Consider the following 20,146-nt stretch of genomic DNA (forward strand, 5'->3'; position numbering starts at 1 on the left):
TCGTCTCCAAAGCCTGCTGTATATGGCCAACTCTTTGTGTGTGTGCGCATTATGCAGAGATATAACTCTTTCCCTCTGATCCTCCCTCCAGCTCATTGCAGCAGAAACAGAGGCGCCTCATTTGCCTCTTATTTCCCCTTGTTCTTTTTCTTTCTTTTTCTGGCCTGCTGGGTGTCTGTGTCCGTCTGTATGCGCACCTCCTCCCTTTCCCCTCTTTGCCCCTGTACACTGTCGGCGCACGGCCTGCCCTGCTCTGTGTGTGTCTCTGGTGTGGGGGCTGCCTTTTGTTGTCTTGTCTGCTGTGTCCTGGGGTGAGGACAAGCATGTTTTCTTGGAGTGGGAAGTACAATTATTTTCTGGCTCCTCTGTCTTCTTTCCTACCCAGGGCAGATCCTCCCATTTAGGACCCACCATGGCCACTGTGGTGCTCTAGCCCATTGGGCCGGGCGCCAGGCCAGGGCCTCCCATGGAACTCTTGGGTGGGGGAGTGAGGGGAAATGGCTCTTGTTCTTTGTGTGTGTGTGTGTGGGGTCACTCAGAGCTGCTATAGGAGGGTGTCTCCTTTTCTATTTCTATCATGGCTGCTTCCTTCACTTCCCTCCTGCTTTTCCTTCTTGGCTGCGTTAGAGGAACTTGTGCCTTAGAGGGATTTGCTTGCCCCCTCCTTCCCTGCTTTGTATCCTTTGCCCTCTCCCAGCATGCACTCTGCTCTTGGTATTGAGGTGGGGGAGGTATCATATTGTATGTGTGCACATTTTGGGGAAGGGGAGGAGCTGGTTCTTTACCCACTGGGCGTTCCCAAGAGGAATTCAATGAGGGACGCTGCAGGGTGGTAAAGTTGAGTTGGAATGGGTGTGGGCAGAGGAGCTTAGGGTGTGGGCAGAGGAGCTTAGGGTGTGGAACCCTGAGCACGGGAGGGCGCTGTTGCAGCTTTTTAAACTGGCCGTTACGGGGAGCTAGGTCCTGCCATTGTTGTATTGACTTCCTTCTGCATTTTTGTCCTGTGCAGATCCGCTATCGAAAGGACAAGGCGCTGCCCAAGCAGACTCCCTGTTTCCCTACCATCACTGGGATGAAGGATCTGGCCAGTGGGGGTGCCATTGCTGCCACCATCCACTACTACTGCCCCCAGCTTGTGCGCCTCGAGGGTGAGTCAGTCCTCTGGGCCTGGCGTGGAGGGATGGGGTGGCCATTTGGAGCTTACAGCTATCATGAACGTATTGCTCCCATCACTTACTCCCCGCATTGACGGCCCTTGTGTACTTACCTTGCCCGGCAGATGTGTGCCTGAAGGAGACCATGTCGGTGGCAGACAGCTTGTATAACCTGCAGATGATCCAGAGTTTCTCTTTGGACTATTTGGGTGGCTCCTGTTTCCTCTCCTTGGAGGACTTGCTGTACATGCCACCAGTGCTGAGGGTGAGTGCTGGAACTGGGGAGCAGGGCAGGAGAGGGGCCATCCTCAGCACTCTGTGCCACCGGAGAAAAATATTGGTGCTCTGGCCACAGTAAGGGAAGGCCTGCACAGCTTTGGGGCCGAGTAGCCGCTTGGAAGGGGTTGCACCACAGCCCTGGCATGGTGGAGGGAAGTCTAGCTCCACGTCCCATGCGGCTGTTCATGTGCAGCAAGTGGGGATTAGCGCTTGGACTGAGTGTCCAGCCTGTCTTGGCCCTGCTGAGTCTTTGCTGGTGCCTCACGCTACACTCATTAAAAGCTGATCTTGCAGGGACAAGGAAGCCCTTTTGTGGTAGGTGGCAGAGTGATGCTGGGGGTGGGGGCAGGAGAACAGTTTTAGGGAAGGGTTTTTATCCTGAGTGCTAGTTGCAGTCCAGGCAAGACCTGCTTCAGGTTAGGGAGGTGGCAGAGCAAAGACTGCACTTCTCCCACCCTCAACTCTGGCTTAAGTGAAGGGAAGTCCCAGGGCTTTGAAGGTGTTTAGCTAACTAACTGCTTTGCTTCTTCAGATAAACGTTGGGGTGTTCCTGTCAGAGTTGTTCCTGTGCTTTGAGGTGCTTAAGCCTGACTTTGTGCGTCCGAAGGAGCTACCTGGACTTCAAGGTAAGAAGGTGGCATGCCTGTGTATGTATGTGGTACGTAGGAAGTTGCCTTGTACCAAGTCAGACCTTTGATTCATCTTATTTATTTACGTCTTAAAATATTGTTAAGCCACACTTTCCATAAAAGTATATCAAGGCAGCATTACAAAATACAAAAACAGGATAGAATTAGAAACCAACAAAAACATTGTTAAAAACAATAATAAAAGCAGCCATAAGTACTGCATTGGTTAGAAAAGAAAATTCATATTAAAAGGCCTGTTTAAACAGGCCAGTTTTCAGGAGACATGTGAAAGAAAAAAGGGATGGTTCCTGCCGAACCTGTACTGGTAGGGAGTTACACATGGCAGGGACTGCCACACTAAAGTCTCCGTCCCTGGTAGAGGCCAAGCGAACCTCAGGGGCGTGAGGAACCACCAAAAGTGCCCCATTGGAAGATCTCCGTGATTGAGATGGAACCTAGGGAGTCAGGCAGTCCTTACGGTACTTTGGGCCCAAGTTGTTTAGGACTTAGTGAATTAACACAGGTACCTTGAACCTGGCCTGGTAGCAAATTGGCAACCAGTGAAGCTCTTGCTCATTACTGTCTATGCACTGACTAGTAATGACTTTCCAGAGTTTCACTCCAAGAGCCTTTTCCCCCTGACCAATCTGGAGATGCCAGGTATTCCAGAGTCTGAGCTGTGCCCCTCCCCCAAGCAATGTTTCCCCCCCACACACACACCTTAACCTAGTGATAGTGATTAGCTTGAGAAGCAAGTGCCCCAGGATGGGAATGAGGTCGTCCATTTCCAGCCTCCTATGGATACTGTATTCTCACTGTCGGGCAGCATTATATGGTAGAGGGCCAGTCAGTATAGATGTTATGGGCAGAGTTTGGTATACTTCGTGTTAATAATTCCCAGTTTGCGTCTGTCTTGGAACTGCTTTCTAAGATGTTTTTAAAGCGTTTTTAAAATATGTTTTTAATGATGTTTTGTTTTAATATGTTTTTAAATATGTTTTGTTTTAATATATTTTTAAAATCTGTTTTTAAGAAGTTTTAGAGTGTTTTCTTTGCTGCCCTGAATTCCTTCTGGGAGGAAGGCCGGGATATAAATTTAATAAACAAAAATAAATAATAAATAAAATTCCCAGCAGGCAAAACAATCAAACTATTCCTCTGTCCAAATAATTAACTCTTTCAAGCCCCCCTTTTAAAAATGTAGTAAGTGTGCATTATTTATTTTCTATGCTTCTGAATGTGAGAATTGGGATTTTTTCAAGTGTTTGGAGTATTGGAGGAAAATCTAGGGAAGGGAGGACAGACACCGTGGGGAGAGAGAAAGGCAGATTTGCAAAACGTCTTTGCTGCAGTCATATTTGTTTTTTAAGACATTATTACTAATTGCTTGTTTTCCAGACATTTTGCAAACCTGAGGCCCACATTCCTGTTTTTAAAATTTTTAAAGCAAAAAGCTTAACTTTCTTAAGGCTTTGAGAAAAAGATGACTTGCGCAGGATATCATTCCCAGTTTGTGCAAGATTTTGGACTTGATAGTTTGCAGTTAGGTCCTCTCTTTCTCTTAAGGGTAAGACAGGGTTATGGCACACATCTCCCATGTCAGATGGCATAAACCAAAAGTGACAGGTCTGTTTTACAACTAATAGTCACTTTTATCTGCTTAACTGCAAGATCATATTTGTAGTTCCCTTCATGTTTGTCTGTGGAGTGTCTTTGGATTCTGTCACAGGATATAAGTTGAGCTCACTTTGCCTTTCCCTAAGGGTGTATGTTGATTTGTTTTATTTTGACCAATATTCATGTTTTTCCCCACTACTTGTTAAGTCTTGGCCTTTCCTGGGAACTTTGCATTTTGGTGTTACAGATGCTTTTATGGTCTTTCCTCGTGATCAGAAAACTTTTTTTTCCCCCTCACAAAATTTTAGGTACCAGGTGATAAATCTTTATGCTTAAACTGTGTGTCCACACATGTAACACCACATTAGGGCTCTTTATTTGATAGGAGTCCGTCACAGCCACACCTCCTCCCCTCTCCCTAATCAGTGCCCCATCAGTGAGCTGGGCCGTGGCAGAGGCTGCTGGGAACTGGCACGCTCCAGTCCTGGAACAATGGCCTCCTGTGTGAGCGGAGATTGGAGCAGGTTGCTCTCCTGCCCTTCGGTACACGTGGCTGGCGTTCCCACCCTTTCCTGACCTTTTCACTGACTGAATCCCCAGCCTGAGCTCTCTGCTCCTTTCTTCTCTCTGCTTGTTCAGTGAAGTGGCTGTTCTCTTCCAGATTCCCCTGGGGTGAATGACTCTCTGACGCCCAACAGCGGGAACAACAAAAGGTGAGTGAGTCTCTGGTACTCTCGTTGCCACCGCTTTAAGCCTGCGCCAGGCTTGCCGTCTCTTGCCTATGCTGCCAGTCATCTTTGGATTCTGTCTTTCTAAAGGATTTTTATGGGGCACCTTCCCTTTGATGCCTCGTTCCAGCACTAGGGTTTTGCAGAGCTTTGGCGAATGGTTGAGGGCTCCATGCGTAAGAACACAGGAAGCTGCCTTATACTGAGTCAGACTATTGGGCCACCTAGCTCAACGTTGTCTACACTGACTGGCAGCAGCTCTTCAGGGTTTCAGACGGGATGTTCCCAGCCCTACCTGGAGATGCCGGGGATTGAACCTGGGACTTTCTGCATGCAAGGCAGATTGTCTACCTCTGAGCTATGGCCCTTTCCCATAGTGCACCCTCTTCTATGGGGCACTAGTTTCCTAAATTTTCTCCCACCAAGAGGACCGTCACAGGGTTCTGCCATGTCTGCTCCATTTCCAGACCATAAAATGAAATTGCCTTAGCCTAGGTGCGTGCTGTCACCAGCATCCTTGGCTTGGCAGCGTGGCAAATTAGTCTCCCATATACGAATCAACGCTGTCAGGAAGGCTTGGATGGGAACAATGTCCAGACTGCAACCTGCCAAGGCCAAAAGCCATGATGACAGAGAACTCCAAGCAGCCTCAAGGGCAGTTGTGGGGTGTCTGTTGTTCTCCTTCAAATATTGTTGAACCCCAGCTGGCCCCATCCAGCATGCCTGCGGGTCAGGAATTATGAGAACTGTTGGCTGTCAACATCTGGAGGGCCATGGGCTCTTCACTCCTTCACAAGAGCTTTGAAGGTAAGGTGCTGGTGGCTTAACTGTTCCCTTCTCAACAATGCCCAAAGATCCTGACTTACTTTAGGAACTGGTAAATATTCTCTCATTCTCTCATTTTCTCTCCCTCCCTCCTTTTTAAGGGTAGTGGGTTTATGTACAGACAGTGCTGCTGCAGCAGGCTGAGTTGTAGAGAGTCCTTGAAATCCCTCACCATTTCTGTGTTGTTGACCTTAGTGTCCCTGCTTTCCTAAAGAACCCAGGGATCTTAACCGCTCAGCCTCTTCCACTTCAGATGTGCCAGTACTCCAAGGTTCCAAGGCTTGACTTTTTCCTCTCTGCTAGCCCAGGGGCCTCTTCACAAATTAGAAACTCTTTGTGGAAACTTGATCTGGATGGAGTTATTCTTGCAATTCTGTGTTTTCTGGTGGCTCAGGGCCTCCTTATGTTTCAGGCTAGCTGGGCCTTCCTGTGCCCTAGGGAGAAAACAGAGTCCCTGGCTGTTCTTGTGTTGGGAGCAAGGTGCTCCCTTTCCTCATCAGCTGTAGCTGCTGATCAGGAGAGTCTCCTTGATTTACCTGTATTGAGTTGCACTGGTGGAGGAAAGAGGGGGAGTTCTCCCAGACAGAGCAGCTGTTCTCCAAGTGCTCCAGGCCAATAGAAATGATAGTTTTTCTTGGGGGACAGGGAAAGCTTCTGATCATAAGATAGGCAGAAATCTCCTCCCATTTGCAAGTTATGGGAATGCCTCTAGGCAGCAAATTAAAGGAACTTGTTCCTGCAAGTCTGTTCACTTTATTTGCCAAATGATTGAGTGGATTGACACTTAGCAGTGTGCATATATAATGTAACGCAGTGATTCTAGTGTTGTGTAAATTCCTTCTTAGGTTTCTATCACCCCTTCCCTCCCCTTAAAAAAACACACACACCCCAAACCAGTCATTTTCCTCACATGAAAACTGGCTTTAAGCACCCAGTTGTCCTCTGCAACCTTCCTGTGTGTGTGTGTGTGTGTGTGTATGTACACACACACAGAGTCTTGCAAAAGTGATCAGAATGAAACTCAAAATCAATTATTGTAAGGTGACATTGGTTTCATGTTGGGAAATGTTTGTAAGCAACATAAAAAACAGAAACATGTTGCTTGCATAAATATCCACACATTAATATTTGGTAGAGCCACTTTTTGCTGCAATAACAGCTTTAAGTCTTTTGGGATAGATATGTACCAGCTTTGCACACAGTGTCGGAGGGATTTTGGCTCATTCTTGGCAGATTCGCTCCAGGTTGTTCAGGATGGTTGGATGTCACTTGTGGACTGCAATTTTCAAAGAATGCCGCAGCTTCTCAATGGGATTGAGAGCAGGACTTTGATTGGACCACTGTGGGACATTCACCTTTTTGTTCTTGAGCCACTCCAATGTTGCTTTGGCCTTGTGCTTGGGATAATTATCCTGCTGAAAAGTGACTTTCCTCCCAAGCTTCAGTTTTTTAGTGGAGTGAAGCAGGTTCTCTTGCAGTATTTCCCTGTATTTTGCTCCATCCATTCTTCCTTTGATTTTAACAAGATGCCCAGTGCCTGCTGATGAGAAGCATCCCCACAGCATGTTGCTGACACCACCATACTACACTGTAGGGATGGTGTGTCTTGAGGCATGGGCAGTGTTAGGTTTACGACACACACAGTGCTTTGAGCTTTAGCCAGAAAACTCTATCTTGATCTCATCTGACCACAAAACCTTCTCCAACATCGCAGCTGGGGCACTCCCATGCTTTCTGCCGAACTCCAGATGTGCTTTCAGATGGTACTTTTTGAGTAACGGCTTCTTTCTTGCCACCCTCCCATACAGGCCAGTGTTCTGCAGAGCTCTTGATATGGTTGACTGGTGCACCATTACTCCACTCCCAGCCACTGAACTCTGTAGCTCCTTCGAAGTGATTGTTGGCCTCTCTGTGGCTTTTCCCACAAGTCTCCTTGTTCGAGTGCTGAGTTTTGAGGGACGGCCTTTTCTTGGCAGTGCCTGGGTGGTGTGATACAGCTTCCACTTCCTGATTATTGATCCAACTGTGCTCACTGGGATATCCAAACACTTGGATATTATTTTCTACCCTTTTCCTAATCTATGCATTTGTATTACATTATCTCTCACTTCTGTAGAATGCTGTTTGGCCATTTTCCTTCATATCCACAGCCTGACCAATGATCCTTCAACAGTGGGGTTTTTATATAGTTTTTATGACAGTGTGACAGCAACGTTAATGGTTCACAGATGGAGGCCAATGGTAAGGTAATTGTGTCCTTGATAGGGCAGTTTCTTTCATCTGTGTACACTGGGGGCTTCCACAGCACAGGGGTTGAATACTTATGCAAGCACCATGTTCCAGTTTTTGATGTTTCTTACAAACATTTCCCAACATAAAACCAATGTCACCTTACAATAATTGATTTTGAGTTTCAGTCTTTCAAAATGAAATATATAGAACGAAATTACAATGTACTATCTTTAATTCAGTAATATGAGAGCATTGGTCAGGGGTCTGATTACTTTTGCAAAGCTGTGTGTGTGTGTGTGTGTGTGTGTGTGCGCTGCCAGAGGATTTGAAGCCCTTTCTGTGAAAACTCTGGCAAGTGCAGCTGCAGAAATCAGATACTGCCCTCCTAACTAACGAACTACAGTACCAGCTTTCCTATGTTACTACACGTAGCCATGTTCCTGTTTTAATATGATATAATCTCTTATTCTACCAGCAGCTCCCCAGTATTCAACTTCCGCCACCCACTGCTACCTGGAGGGCAGGCACACTCCCCACTTTGTGGTTCTTTAGGTAAGATACTGCTACAAACCCCATGTAAAAAAAACACACAAAAGGCGTTCCCTAATTCTGTTGTGGTATAAGTCAAGTGACCTCTTAGAGGCCCTATTGACACCAGGGATGTGGAAACTGTGCCCTCCAGATGTTTCTGGCCTCCCATCAGCACCAACCAGCAGAGTTGTAGTCTGATAACATCTGGAGGGCTACAGGTTCCACATCCCTGCTATATAGCCTTACCTGGAATTAAGTCCCATTGAACACAGTGGAACTTCTGCATAAACAAGATTGAACTGGTCTACAGTGGAAAATGCAGACTGAGAAACTAGATTTTAATCAAAAATCGAACTTCAAAAGATGGTTTTGGACAGTCCGAGTTATATTAAACATGCTCTTGAGTTTGTGTTAATTTCTTTGTTGTGCTCTTGGACAGATGGTGCTTTTGTTTTCTTTCAGATATGTGCTTTGCGAAGGACACAGAGTAGAGCTTCTTTTAAAATAGAGTAGTATTTCACTTTTTTGTGTATCTGCTCCTTATTTTGACATGTTTTACTGTCCCCCTAAGGCAACCTTTGCCAACATGTAGTCCAAAATGTCTGGAAGGCTCCATCAGTCCCAGCCAGTAGAACTGGCCGATGGGAGCTGTAGTCCAAAACGTTTGGAGGGCTTCACGTTGGCGAAGGTTGCCCTAGGGTCTGGACAGTGATCCATCTCAGATTTGGGCCACCTCCTTGAGCAAGATCCTTTATTTCTGCTAACAAGCCTCTGGGACACCCTTGTGATATCCTCTTGGTCCTATGCTCTCTTGTGACTTTGGTGGTTTTTTTGTGCCAATAGGCTCCCTGCATCACTCAACATCCATGTCCCACGTAGAGGGTTTTGGTAAAGCATGGAGCAAGAAGCAGCTCAGGTGAGAAGGATGAGGAGGCACTGTGGGATCATGGGGATGGGAGTCCTACAAGTCTGGGAGGAATAGTAGGAACCTGTTAATGAGAATGCAGAGCGATTGACTGGTGGGTGCCTTGAACGGGAAGGTCACATGAATTAAAGGATGTTAAGCTTTTGGTTCGGATTTGAGCATGAGGGCAGCATGAAATCATACTTGCTATTACACATTTTATATACATTAGTAGTACAGAATGTGTATTTACAGTTGTAAACAATTTAAGGATTATTGTTACATGTTAGACATTCAAAAATAGATAGTATTTTTGGTGGGGGTGAAACTCAACCTAATAATTAAACATGTAAATGTACTGCCTTCAAGTTGATTCTGACTTTTGACGACCCTACGAATAGGGTTTTCATGAGGCTGAGAGGCAGTGACTGGCCCAAGGTCACCCAGTGAACTTCATGGCTGTGTGGGGATTCGAACCCTGGTCTCCCGGGTCGTAGTCCAACACCTTAATCACTACACCACACTGGCTCTCATGACCTAATAATTAAAGCATTATATTTAAGAGGGAGAAGGACCCAAGATCATAACAAAATACCAAATATGTGCAAAAAGCTAAATCTCCTATTATGCAGTCAGAATATTTAAAAAATGGAAAACAATCTAATTCTTCTTGTCAATTCAAGAGTTGTATCCGCTGTGCCCTTGCTCAAGTGGAGTGGACTTCTGCCTGGACAGTGGAACTCTCCAAGCGCCCCTCAAGTCTGCTCTGGAGAGTTCTAAGGGACCCTCTGGAGCAAAGTTAGGGGCTGTAGGGGGAGAAGAGGAAGGGGATGTTCTGTCCTCTCGTGCAGTGTTGGATACAACCTCAAACGTTTAATGAAAGACCCACCTTCCTTATTAACATTTTCACAAAGATCATTTTGTCTTTGAGACAGTAGCAATAAATTAAATGGATGTTTTAAAAAAGAAAACCTCAAGATTCTGCATTAACATAATCTCAGGGTTGAGATATAATCTGAATTCTGCAATCTATAAATTTATGCAAATTTATTTATTAGAAGAATGTGTACCCTGCCTTTCCAACTGCTAAAGTAATGATCACAGAGGTCGGCTGTACTCAAAGAACCACAGTCAGAGGCTGTAAGCCTCTGAATACCAGTTGCTGGAAGCCATAGAAGGAGAGAGTGCTGTTGTACTCAAATCCTGTTTGTGGACTTTCCATAGGCATGTGGGCCACTGTGAGAACAGGATGTTAGATTAGATGGGCCTGATCCCGCAGGCTCTTTTTATATTCTTAACTAAAATTGTAAGAGTTTTTAAAAAACCAACAATTCAGTTTAAAAAACCCCAAACACAAATAGCATGGCATAATTAAAACATCAGGGCCAGCATAAAATTCCAAGGTTAATAAAAAGCCTGCTTGAACAATGTACACAGGCAATTACAGTTGCCAGTGCAATCTAAAAAGAGAATTGAGCAAACATATTGCATAATCCTTACTGCTTTCTCATCACCAGGATAGGCAAAGCATGTTGCACAGCACTGAAACCCTCATCTCACAACCACCAGGAATCTGCTCAATCTTGCCATTCAATTCCCAAGGTTTTTGAGATGTAACTAATCACACTTCCAAGCCTTTTTTTTTTTTAAATGTCCTTGAGGGCTAGAAGATTGGTTTGTTTTTGTTTTGGAAAAAAATGTAAGCTAAGATTCTCAGGATGCAGAATTCCAGGTCCATATATCAACTTGTCTGTGACTGTACATGGGAGTAGGAGATTTTATATTGTCAAAGGCTGAAAAGGCACCCCATACTTCTCCTTGACTACAGACTTGGAATATAGATTTGAGAGAAGAAGTAATTGGCCATGCGTGGACGGTGGATGTGGACTACCCCAGTTTCTCCACCACTCCTTCTTTGTGCTGCTCGTAATAATCCCCTCTTCTTTTACGCCTCTTTCCTAGCCACCCATTGTCGCAGGCGGTCTCGTTCAGCATCCCCTTTGGCTTGGATAGCGATGTGGATATCGTGATGGGGAACCCAGTTGGCATCCTCCGCTCTGTCAGTTCAGACAGCCTAGCGCCTGCCCTCTATTCCTCCTTGCCCCGCTCCCCCCGCCCACGGCCTGCTGATGTGGCTGAGGCCCCCAATGGGTTAGTGGCACCGTCGCTTCATGGGGCTGGGCATAAGACTCAAGAGGGACTGGCCCTAGAGAATGGACTAAGCAACGGGTACCCTGACCTGCCCACCATTGAGGAGGCACTGCAGATCATTCACAGCAGTGAGCGCCTGCTCCCCGAGGGAGCCCCAGATGGCTTTTACCTGCACTCGCCAGAGCCACCCAAAGCCTCTGTGCCAGAAAAGGTGCCCATGGTTTACCGCTGTCACAACGGGCCGCCCAATGGCACAGAGTCAGCCCAGGATGGCAGCCTGGACTCTGATGCTGAAGAGCCCTTGAGGCCTGCAGGCGAGCCCAATGATTCCACCTCATGCGTGAGTTCACTGAGCTCACAGCCTGACAGCACTGCTTCGTCTGCCTCTGGTGTGCGTATGACCAGTTTTGCAGAGCGCAAGAAGAAGTTGGCGGCAACTGACAGCAAGTCTAGCGGGATCAGTTCTGAGGGCTCGGAGGTTGGGCCTGTTCCACCAGATGAAAGCCCCGCCCAAAGCCCCGCCCTCAGCTCAGAGATGAGTCAGTTGGGTGCGCGGCTGGAGGAGAAGCGCCGTGCCATTGAGGCTCAGAAGAAGCGCATAGAGGCCATCTTCACCCGGCACCGCCAGCGCTTGGGCAAAAGTGCCTTCCTGCAGCTCCAGAAGACCCCTGATCCCCAGGCCCAGTCTGAGGATGGTCGGCTCACTCTGGAGGAGCGGCTTGCCCAACTGGAGGCTGAGGAAGAGGCTGGAAGCCCTCGAGCCCGCCTGGATAATAAGCAGGTGACCTTCTCCCCTGAGATCACCAAGGGGGGAGCACTTGACGAGAACCTGGGTGACTACAACCGGGCGGTGGCCAAGCTAAACACTGCTCTGAGCTCACTGCAGTTGGACATGCAGCGCCTGAGTGAACAGCAGCAACGCCTCATGCAGGAGAAGAAGCCCAGCGCACAAGCCTGGGTGATCCCAGCCCCAAGGACCGGCCGTGAGGGGGCTCCGACCCGCTCTTCCCTGGAGCTGTCCTCCCCTTCGCCTTCGCCGTCCCCTTCCCGCAAGTCTCGCTCCCCTCAACCCACCCCCAAGAAGTCTGCAGCCCCTGCTCCACCAAAGAGCCCCAGGCACACCCGGCCGGTTGAGCTGAAGCTGCCCCCCCTCACGCGAGTCTTAACTCCTCCCCACAATGTGGACACCCTTCCGCACCTCCGCAAATTCTCCCCGAGCCAGGTGCCTGTGCAGACACGGTCCTCCATCCATTTTGCGGACGTTGAGGAGCTGCCTGTGCCAGAGGTGGAGGCCCAGGGGAATCTGCGGCCTGTGGCCTCAGTGCCTCCGCAAGGGGGCAATGCCCGTGTCTCAGGTGATGGCACCAGTGACGTCTCCTCGCCCAGTGACCGACGCAGTAGCTTGATTGAAATCCCTCTGTCCAGCCTGAAGGGAGAGGAGGAGGACGATGCGGATGGTGACGACTCGCTGGAGGAATCCATCACCGAGGCACTGGAGTCTGAGCCCCGTGCTGGTCTGGGCTTCTTTTTCAAGGTGAGAACGTAAAGCCTAGGCTACTAAGAATTCTTAGCTGATGACTGAAACTTTCCACTTTCTATAGATGAGCTTATGGAGAATGGGAATGGCCTTGGTAAGACGGAGTTGGACAGGGATATGTCCTTGGAGCCAGCCAGTTCTGAACTGGAATAGGATGCATTGCAGGTTGGTTCAGGCTCTGCTGGCTGGCTTTAGGGTAAGATGGGTAGGATACAGGCGAGAGGCCTGCGATGGAACAGGGATTCCAAGAGGCCCTTTGGCAGGCAGACAGAAGTGTATGCAGAACATGCTGGTCAGTTTGCTCAGGGAAGGAGTGGGTGGTTGCAACTTAATATGCACATCTCCCTTTTGAGATGCTTGAGGGTCGCAAAAATGTTGTTTAGAGGCATTTTTCTGCTCTGCCAGCTTAAATCACACCAGCTGCTGCTGCTCTCTACTGGTAATGGAGGTCTCTGCAGCACCTTCAACAGGCCCTAAGAGTAGGCAGCGCTCAGCCTCAGATTAAGAGATGGCACAAGCATGGATCATGATTTGGGCAATGCCCACTGCCAAGTTGATGTGGGATTTTGGGGCAGGATTCCAAGCTGCTGACAACTGAACTTTCTGCCTTTTTGACCTCATTTCAAGGCTCAATAATCCTGTGGCCCCAGACATCAGTAGAATACAAGAAGGTTTTTGTGGTTCTGTCATCTCCCTTTTGGATTCTCATGCCATCTTGAATCCCACTTTGGGCAAGGCTCACAGCTGGCAGGATAACACTGGATATATGGAGCGGAATGAGAGTATTCTGTATATGGTCTTAATGTGGGGCTTTTCCAGAGGGAGAGAGTGTGGGTGGGAAAAGGCCTGGTCTGGCTGTGTGACTCTCATCCTGAAAATAAAAAGTGATCCTGCCTCTTGTAGGACTCTCCCAGCCCAGCCCCCCTCCATATACTGACATGCTGTCTTTGTGCAGGATGAGGAGAAGGCTGAGGAGGAAATGGCGCAGAAGCGTGCCAGCCTCCTAGAGAGGCAGCAGCGCCGCACTGAGGAGGCACGTCGCAGGAAGCAATGGCTGGAGGCAGAGAAGGAAAAGAAAGAGGAGGCCAGGTGAGGCGGGATACGGGCAAGCCACTGTCTTGGCCCTCTTCGTGGGCATGTACAAAGGCAGCCGGAGTGGCATTTGCTGTGGTGTGGTACCATGCAGGTTCCAGTGTTCCCCCTTTTTTCTCTTTTGGCTTCTCCAGTTCCATAACACACAAACACATACAGAAATCCAATCAATTAAGTCATACTTAATGCATCAATAATTACGGCTTCATTTATTTTGTACTGATTCCAGTGCAACAAAAATTCCAGTGCAACTTTTTTTCTGGGGAACTAGCTCCTGTGTCACTATGGGGCCTTTTTCACTCCCTCTTCAATGTCAAAAGGGTAAGAGTCAGGGTCTGGCCATTCAGAATGAGAATAAAGTACACAAATCTGTTAAACTTATTCCAAGAATGGTGTCTGGATCATTCCTGAAACAAAATGTGGACACTTCATATAGAGCCAAGTCAAAGGACTCTCTAACTAAACCAGAGATGGGGAACCTTCTTGGCCTGTTGAGCCAGATATTTATCTCTCCCTCCTCGCTCGCATGAACGTGATGGCAAAGCAGCGCCCAGCAGGATCAAAGTCTCCAGTCATCAGCTGAGACTTCAATACTATACTGTGCAGGACTCTGAGCAGGATTTAAATCCAGCTGCTTTGGCTGCATGCCAGTTCCCTTGGGGAACTGGCAGGTGCAGCCAGTGCAGAATTGAGCCCTGCCTGCCAGCTTATGTCACTCAGTGATGTCAGCTGATTGATAGGCATGGCTTTGGGAAAATGGTCTCATGGGACAAGATTAGCCTGTGAGCTGGAGGTTCACCACACCTGAACTTAATGGGATTTGTACATGAACTAAGATATCCAGGGCAAAAGAGGTCCGTGCTGACATGCAGGCCATAGACTTTGTTGTAGCTATCCCATTACACAACTGGCACCAGAGGGGTGTGTGTGTGTGTTTAAGTAAGTGACATGGCAAAGTGCCATCTATTTCTTGCACCTCCACCCTGCAACATTCACTGCTAGTGCCATGGAGGGCAACAGCATCAGTGCAAACTCTGCCGGGGACTTGTGAGCCAACCACCATTTTGACATTCCCTCCATGACCTGATCTAGCGTCTCTCTGGGGCATTGTGGGAAGAACAAATGTTTGCACCTCTACCCACCACAAAATGGTGGCTTCCTACGTGTCTGCTGCTATGAATTTGAGCCAAAGAATGGGGACAGGTGAAAGGACCCCAGTTCAAGCAGTACTGGGCCCTCAGCAGCTGCCTAACTATGCCTGGTTCTGCCACCAGTTCTGTCCTGTGGCAAGATGTCGGTTCCTGTCTGAATTTGATTGCTGTTGCGGTCCCAAGAATGAGATGTAGACTAGGAGAATGGCACTGTCACTGAATTATGTAGTTGTTTCAGACTTTTAAACTTGCATATTTACTTTGCAGAGTTATTCAGAACAAAAATATAATTTCCTCTGTTGACTAGCTGGCTAAGTCTGATGCTTTTTAGAATAGAGTTGTGAGCAAGGCATTGTTGCAAATTTATCTTAATTTAAGCCATGATTTTTTTTTAAAAAAAATGGCACTTTCCATAATGCATGTTAGGCAAAAAGACTATTGCCGTTATATATTACTGCCATGAAACATCCCAAATCCATAAATTCCCTTGAGAGACTAGCTCATTGTAATCACTAATTTGCAGTTACAAGGCCTTAACCAGGGATGGGGAATCTGTGCCCCTCAAGACATTTTTGGAGTCCAACTTCCATCAGCCTCCCACAGAGTCAGCCAGCATCACCTGTGATCAGAGATGATGAGAGCTGTAGTCCAGCAACCTTTTGCTTCATGTTACAAGAGAAGAGGGGTAGTTCAGGGAGGCTTGTCTGCAATTACTGATTTCCCCCCCTAACTGAGCAGTCCTGGAGGGATTTCAGAATACAGCATGAAAACAACTTCCTTTTACCTATTGTTGTACACAATGTTTGGTGGATTTTGGTCTAAGAGACGATTCTGGGCCTAGGCCTGGTGGATTTGTACTCACTTTCAACCTCTGGTGGTATTTCGGCTGCATTTCTCTAGACTGCCAGCAGATGAGCGGCCTCGACAGGAAGAGGAAGTGGTGGGGCCAAGGCGTGGCGACTTCACCCGCCAGGAGTACCAGCGGCGTCATCAGCTCAAGATAATGGAGGACCTAGACAAGGTGCTGCGGCAGAAGCCCACCACAGTGCGTGCCCTGAAGAAGGGGCGACCCAAGACAGTCTTCTGCGATGATTCCGCCCTTGCCCGCAGCCCCGTAAAAGGGCTCCTTGGTAAGAGCTGCAGCTGGCTAGAAGTGGGACTTAGAGGGACAGGAGCCAGGCATTGTCTGCAGGTGGGGAAAAAACGTGTAAATGTGGCTGCTGTGCCCCATGGCAGGAGTGATGGTGGCTTAGGAAAGGGGTAGGCTTCCATCTTATCTGTGGCTGTTTACATGCAGTTCCAACTCCTGTTCATGTGCGTTCCTCTTAGGCTCCAAGCTCAGCAAGGTGTACTCCCAATCGACTCTCTCACTTTCTACAGTAGCCAATGATCCTGGCAACTCACTCTCCATCAAGAGATCTTCCCGGTGAGTTTGTAGTGCTTCTCATTAGCTGTTCTGGCCTTGTTGCTCTAATGGTTTACGAGGCCACAATGAAGCAGGCGGTGTACGTGAATGGGATTTGAGTCTGAGGCTACAGCAAGGGTTTCCAAATCCCCCCCTCCGATCACTTGACAATTGTCGATCGTCTTGGCGGACCACTTGACAATTTTTCTGCCTGTTGTAGCAATTGTAATGCACTGTGCTTGGTGCTGTATGCTTTTTAATTGTATTTTCATTGCTGCTTTTATTTCTTATATCGTATTTTAGTGCATTACAGTTTACATTCATAGCATTCAAGTTGTAATACAATAAAATACAAGAAATAAAAGAAGCAGTAAAAATACAATTGAAAATCTGCATGAATATTTAATACAGGCATGACAAGGACCACCAGAATGAAACTTGTGGACAACTGGTAATCCACAGACCAGTTTAGGAACTCTTGGGCTTAGAGCATTCTGGCTAGTAGTATGGCCAAAGAAATGGGCTTGCACTGTGCTCTCAGGAATTAAGGGTGAGCACTTCTCTGTTCTGCAGTGCTGCCTCTCCTTCTGGGCCAATGTCCCCCAGCCGGTTGCTGTCAAACCAGAGCAGGGAGCGTGACTGGGAGAACGCGTCGACTGCCTCCTCGCCTGCCTCCATTCCAGAGTACACTGGTAAACCTCTTGCTGTTTCATTCGGCCCTTCCAACAACCCCCGTTTCCCCCCTAGTACACTACGGAGGAGGCTGTGCTGGATCCCCGTGCTTTTCCAAATGCACTGGTAAAGCCAGTCACCTGGATCTAGCCTCTGCTGTGCTTGCACAAGTGCATTAAAGGACCTCCAGATTCTCCACCTTGCCAAGCAAGGGATTTCTGAGCATCTCTGCATGTCTTGCTGGGGCTGCCTTCCCTAGGGAGGCACATGCTCTGCCTTCTCTGCTGATCTCGCCTTCTCTCTGCAGGGCCCAAGCTGTACAAGGAGCCCAGTGCCAAGTCCAATAAATACATTATCCACAATGCGCTATCTCACTGCTGCCTTGCTGGCAAAGTCAATGAGCCTCAGAAAAATCGCATCCTGGAGGTAAGCTAAGGGAGAAATCGGGTTGGGGGACAGGTCGTTAAATGTGGCTTGCGCAACAGAGAGGTTGCGGCTTGGCTGCTGTGGACCATGAAAGACACAACCTTCCCTCTCAGTAGGGATAAAGAAAACAATGTGGGCTGCTATTGTTTACCTGGTTTCACTTTATGACCACTCACAAGAACTTAGAACTGTACTTGTTAGTTGTGTTTCAGACATTTCTAAGGCTGAATGTTAGATGTTTTTTGTACCTCAACTCTGTCCATATACAGCCTGTTTTACATACATCTTCCTTCCTTCCCTGCCCCTTCAATTTTAGGAAGTTGAGAAGAGCAAAGCCAATCACTTCCTCATTTTGTTCCGTGACTCAAGTTGCCAGTTCCGGGCACTCTACACACTGTCAGCGGAGACAGATGAACTCACACGTTTGGCGGGCTATGGGCCCCGCACCATCACCCTGGCCATGATTGAGGGCATCTACAAGTACAGCTCTGATCGCAAGCGCTTCACTCAGATCCCCAGCAAGACCATGTCCATGAGCGTGGATGCCTTCACCATCCAAGGCCACCTCTGGCAGACTAAGAAGCCAGGCACCCCAAAGAAGCCAGGCACACCAAAATAGCTGGGATTTGCAGACCTCAAATCCACTGTTTCCTTGGCCTGGACTCTCAAGCTGCGGTTACGTTGCCAGCCCAGCTTGGATATATGGAACCCCAGAGATGGCCTCCTGTGACGGGTAGCTTGAGTAGATGGACCTGTTAATCATGGGTGTCCTGGACCAGCACTATCCTTTGGCTGAGTCAGAGCCACGCAAGAATCTTGGGCATCGTTCTTATGCCTGCTCTGAGGCGGAGACTGCTATTGGCTTGTGTGGGGGGACAGATGCTCTGGAAATTACTCTAAATCCTGTGATAAGTGAGTGGCTCAGAGGTGCCATAGTGACACTGCCCTATATTGGGCCTGTAGATGCGTCTGGGCTCTGCATGCTCTGTCTGCCTCCAGCCACCATCTGAATGTCGGTCCTCCACCACCACCACAGAAATGAAGGGTTTCTCTTTCCGACTCCTGCTTGCTTGAGGCATGAGGCCCAAGCCTTCCCCTGTTCTGTGCTGGGTTTCTCGTTGCCTAGGTATCCCTGTTTATATTTATACATACTATACATATATATATATCTTGGAGCTATTTAATGATTTTTCAATTATTTGTATATAAAAAAGGAGCAAATTGGAACAGTGGGGTAGGGTGAATTTGTAAATGGAGGTTGGCATGGGGGGGTAGCACAGAACCGTGTGTGAGTGGATGTATGTATGTTCCTTCCTTCTGTGTCTTGTCCTCCCTTGCAGTTTTTTTTGTCTGCTCCCTCGTTAACAAGGGCTATTTGGTGTAGGGATGGTCAGGGGTGTTTACGTGTAATAACTTTTTAGCAGGCATTTGGGGGGATGGCAGGTTATTAGCAAGGAGCCTGTCTCTTTGCTGAGACAAGAGCAAGCTTTCGCTGGCCATTCTCAATTAAATTTGAGAAAGCTGGCAGTTGCTGTAGTCACAGAGCAGGCCTCTGTGCATCCTGAACTGAGCTGCCAAATGAATGAAACAGTAAACTCCTACAACTTTGGGGAGAAGCAGGCTCGTTTCTTCTTCCTTCCCAACCCCTATTCCTACCAGTGTAGAGCGGTAGCTCTGGGCTGTGGCAGGTGATGAATATAGGCTGCTGTTCCACACCCTTCCAAGAACCAGAGGAGGCCTGTGCCCTGAAGGCTATTAGTTCCCCCTCCCCACTGATGCTTGGTCATCATCTTCCTCCTACTCTTCTGGGGCAGTAGTTGCTCTCAGGGCAGAGTGGGAGGATGCTGGGAAAGGCCAGTGCTATTCAACTTTTAGTCCAGGTTTCTCGTGGTTGCTTGTTGATGACTGAATGTTATATAGGTGTTGGGGGGGAGGTACAGTGTAGTGAAGGGTTGGGTTGGTGTTAAAAAAGAAAGAAAAGCAGATAGGAACTTTTCCCCTGACTGCTTAATAAAGTAACTTAAATAAGCTCTTTGGTGATAATTACTTGGTGTGTTTTGGGGGGCTTGGGCTATGAAGAAAAGCCTGTACAGTTGATATGTAAGAGTTATCTGTACTTCTCACACACATGGTCAATAACAGCCACTGAAAGCAACTGTAATGAACTAGTAGCAGCTTGTCTCCATGGTTCTAAAAGCCCTCTTTCCCTTCTCTAAAATCGGCTCTATGGGACAAGAGTCTGACTTCAGTTCCAGTCTGTGTCCATTATTCAGCTCTTAAAGAAAAGGCATAGCATAAATGCAGACAAGTGTAGGTGTTTCTGCTCTTGTTCATTGTTTCATGCAGATATATAACTACTGGAGCTGCTGTCTTCTATCTGTCTAAGTAGCCTCTCTGATAGAACTACCTGCAATTACACTGATATTTTGGTGAAAGTAGTGGGGTGGGGAGTAATAGGTATTCATGTGCTTGGTTAAATAAAGTAGTGCCCCTCACTGCTTCTCTGAATCAGGGGTTGGGAAACAGTGGCCGATCAGCTGTTTGTTGGGCTTCCCAACTCTCCAACAAGCATGGCCAGTGGGCATAAAGATGATAGGAACTAAGTCAAGCAAGGGGATCTCTGCCTACTTCTCCAATTGCAGCATGGCTTTTGCACACCACTTAGAGGAACTCTCACAGTAGGAAAGGCACAACTGGTTCAGTGGTAATTTACCACATCACTTTAGGTGAACATACCCCGTAGCTTGATACATTGGTGAATAAGCATCTGCTGCCTGGGAACAATTTACTTTCAGCTCCTGCCTGCAGGCATT

The 20,146-nt window shown here is 47.8% G+C and overlaps 1 protein-coding gene across 4 annotated transcripts in view; it reads left to right on the forward strand.

Annotated features, from left to right (window-relative positions):
• The window catches only part of CAMSAP3 (calmodulin regulated spectrin associated protein family member 3), a 51,096-nt gene extending 31,697 nt beyond the window's left edge, over positions 1–19,399 (forward strand). For 2 of the 4 annotated variants that reach the window (XM_061616581.1, XM_061616584.1), the window contains 13 exons: positions 1,010–1,148; positions 1,280–1,419; positions 1,966–2,059; positions 4,341–4,392; positions 7,943–8,016; positions 8,839–8,911; positions 10,862–12,584; positions 13,543–13,676; positions 15,731–15,960; positions 16,160–16,256; positions 16,809–16,927; positions 17,215–17,333; positions 17,650–19,399. In XM_061616581.1, the coding sequence (XP_061472565.1) occupies positions 1,010–1,148; positions 1,280–1,419; positions 1,966–2,059; positions 4,341–4,392; positions 7,943–8,016; positions 8,839–8,911; positions 10,862–12,584; positions 13,543–13,676; positions 15,731–15,960; positions 16,160–16,256; positions 16,809–16,927; positions 17,215–17,333; positions 17,650–17,952 (3,297 nt within the window). In that variant the 3' untranslated portion in view covers positions 17,953–19,399. Of the gene's footprint in view, positions 1–1,009; positions 1,149–1,279; positions 1,420–1,965; positions 2,060–4,340; positions 4,393–7,939; positions 8,017–8,838; positions 8,912–10,861; positions 12,585–13,542; positions 13,677–15,730; positions 15,961–16,159; positions 16,257–16,808; positions 16,928–17,214; positions 17,334–17,649 lie in introns of all 4 variants that reach the window. The other 2 variants (XM_061616580.1, XM_061616583.1) reach the window with 2 other exon arrangements.
• The last annotated feature ends 747 nt before the right edge of the window (positions 19,400–20,146 follow it).

Source organism: Rhineura floridana, chromosome 3, assembly GCF_030035675.1.
Source record: "Rhineura floridana isolate rRhiFlo1 chromosome 3, rRhiFlo1.hap2, whole genome shotgun sequence".
Lineage (NCBI taxonomy): Eukaryota > Metazoa > Chordata > Lepidosauria > Squamata > Rhineuridae > Rhineura > Rhineura floridana.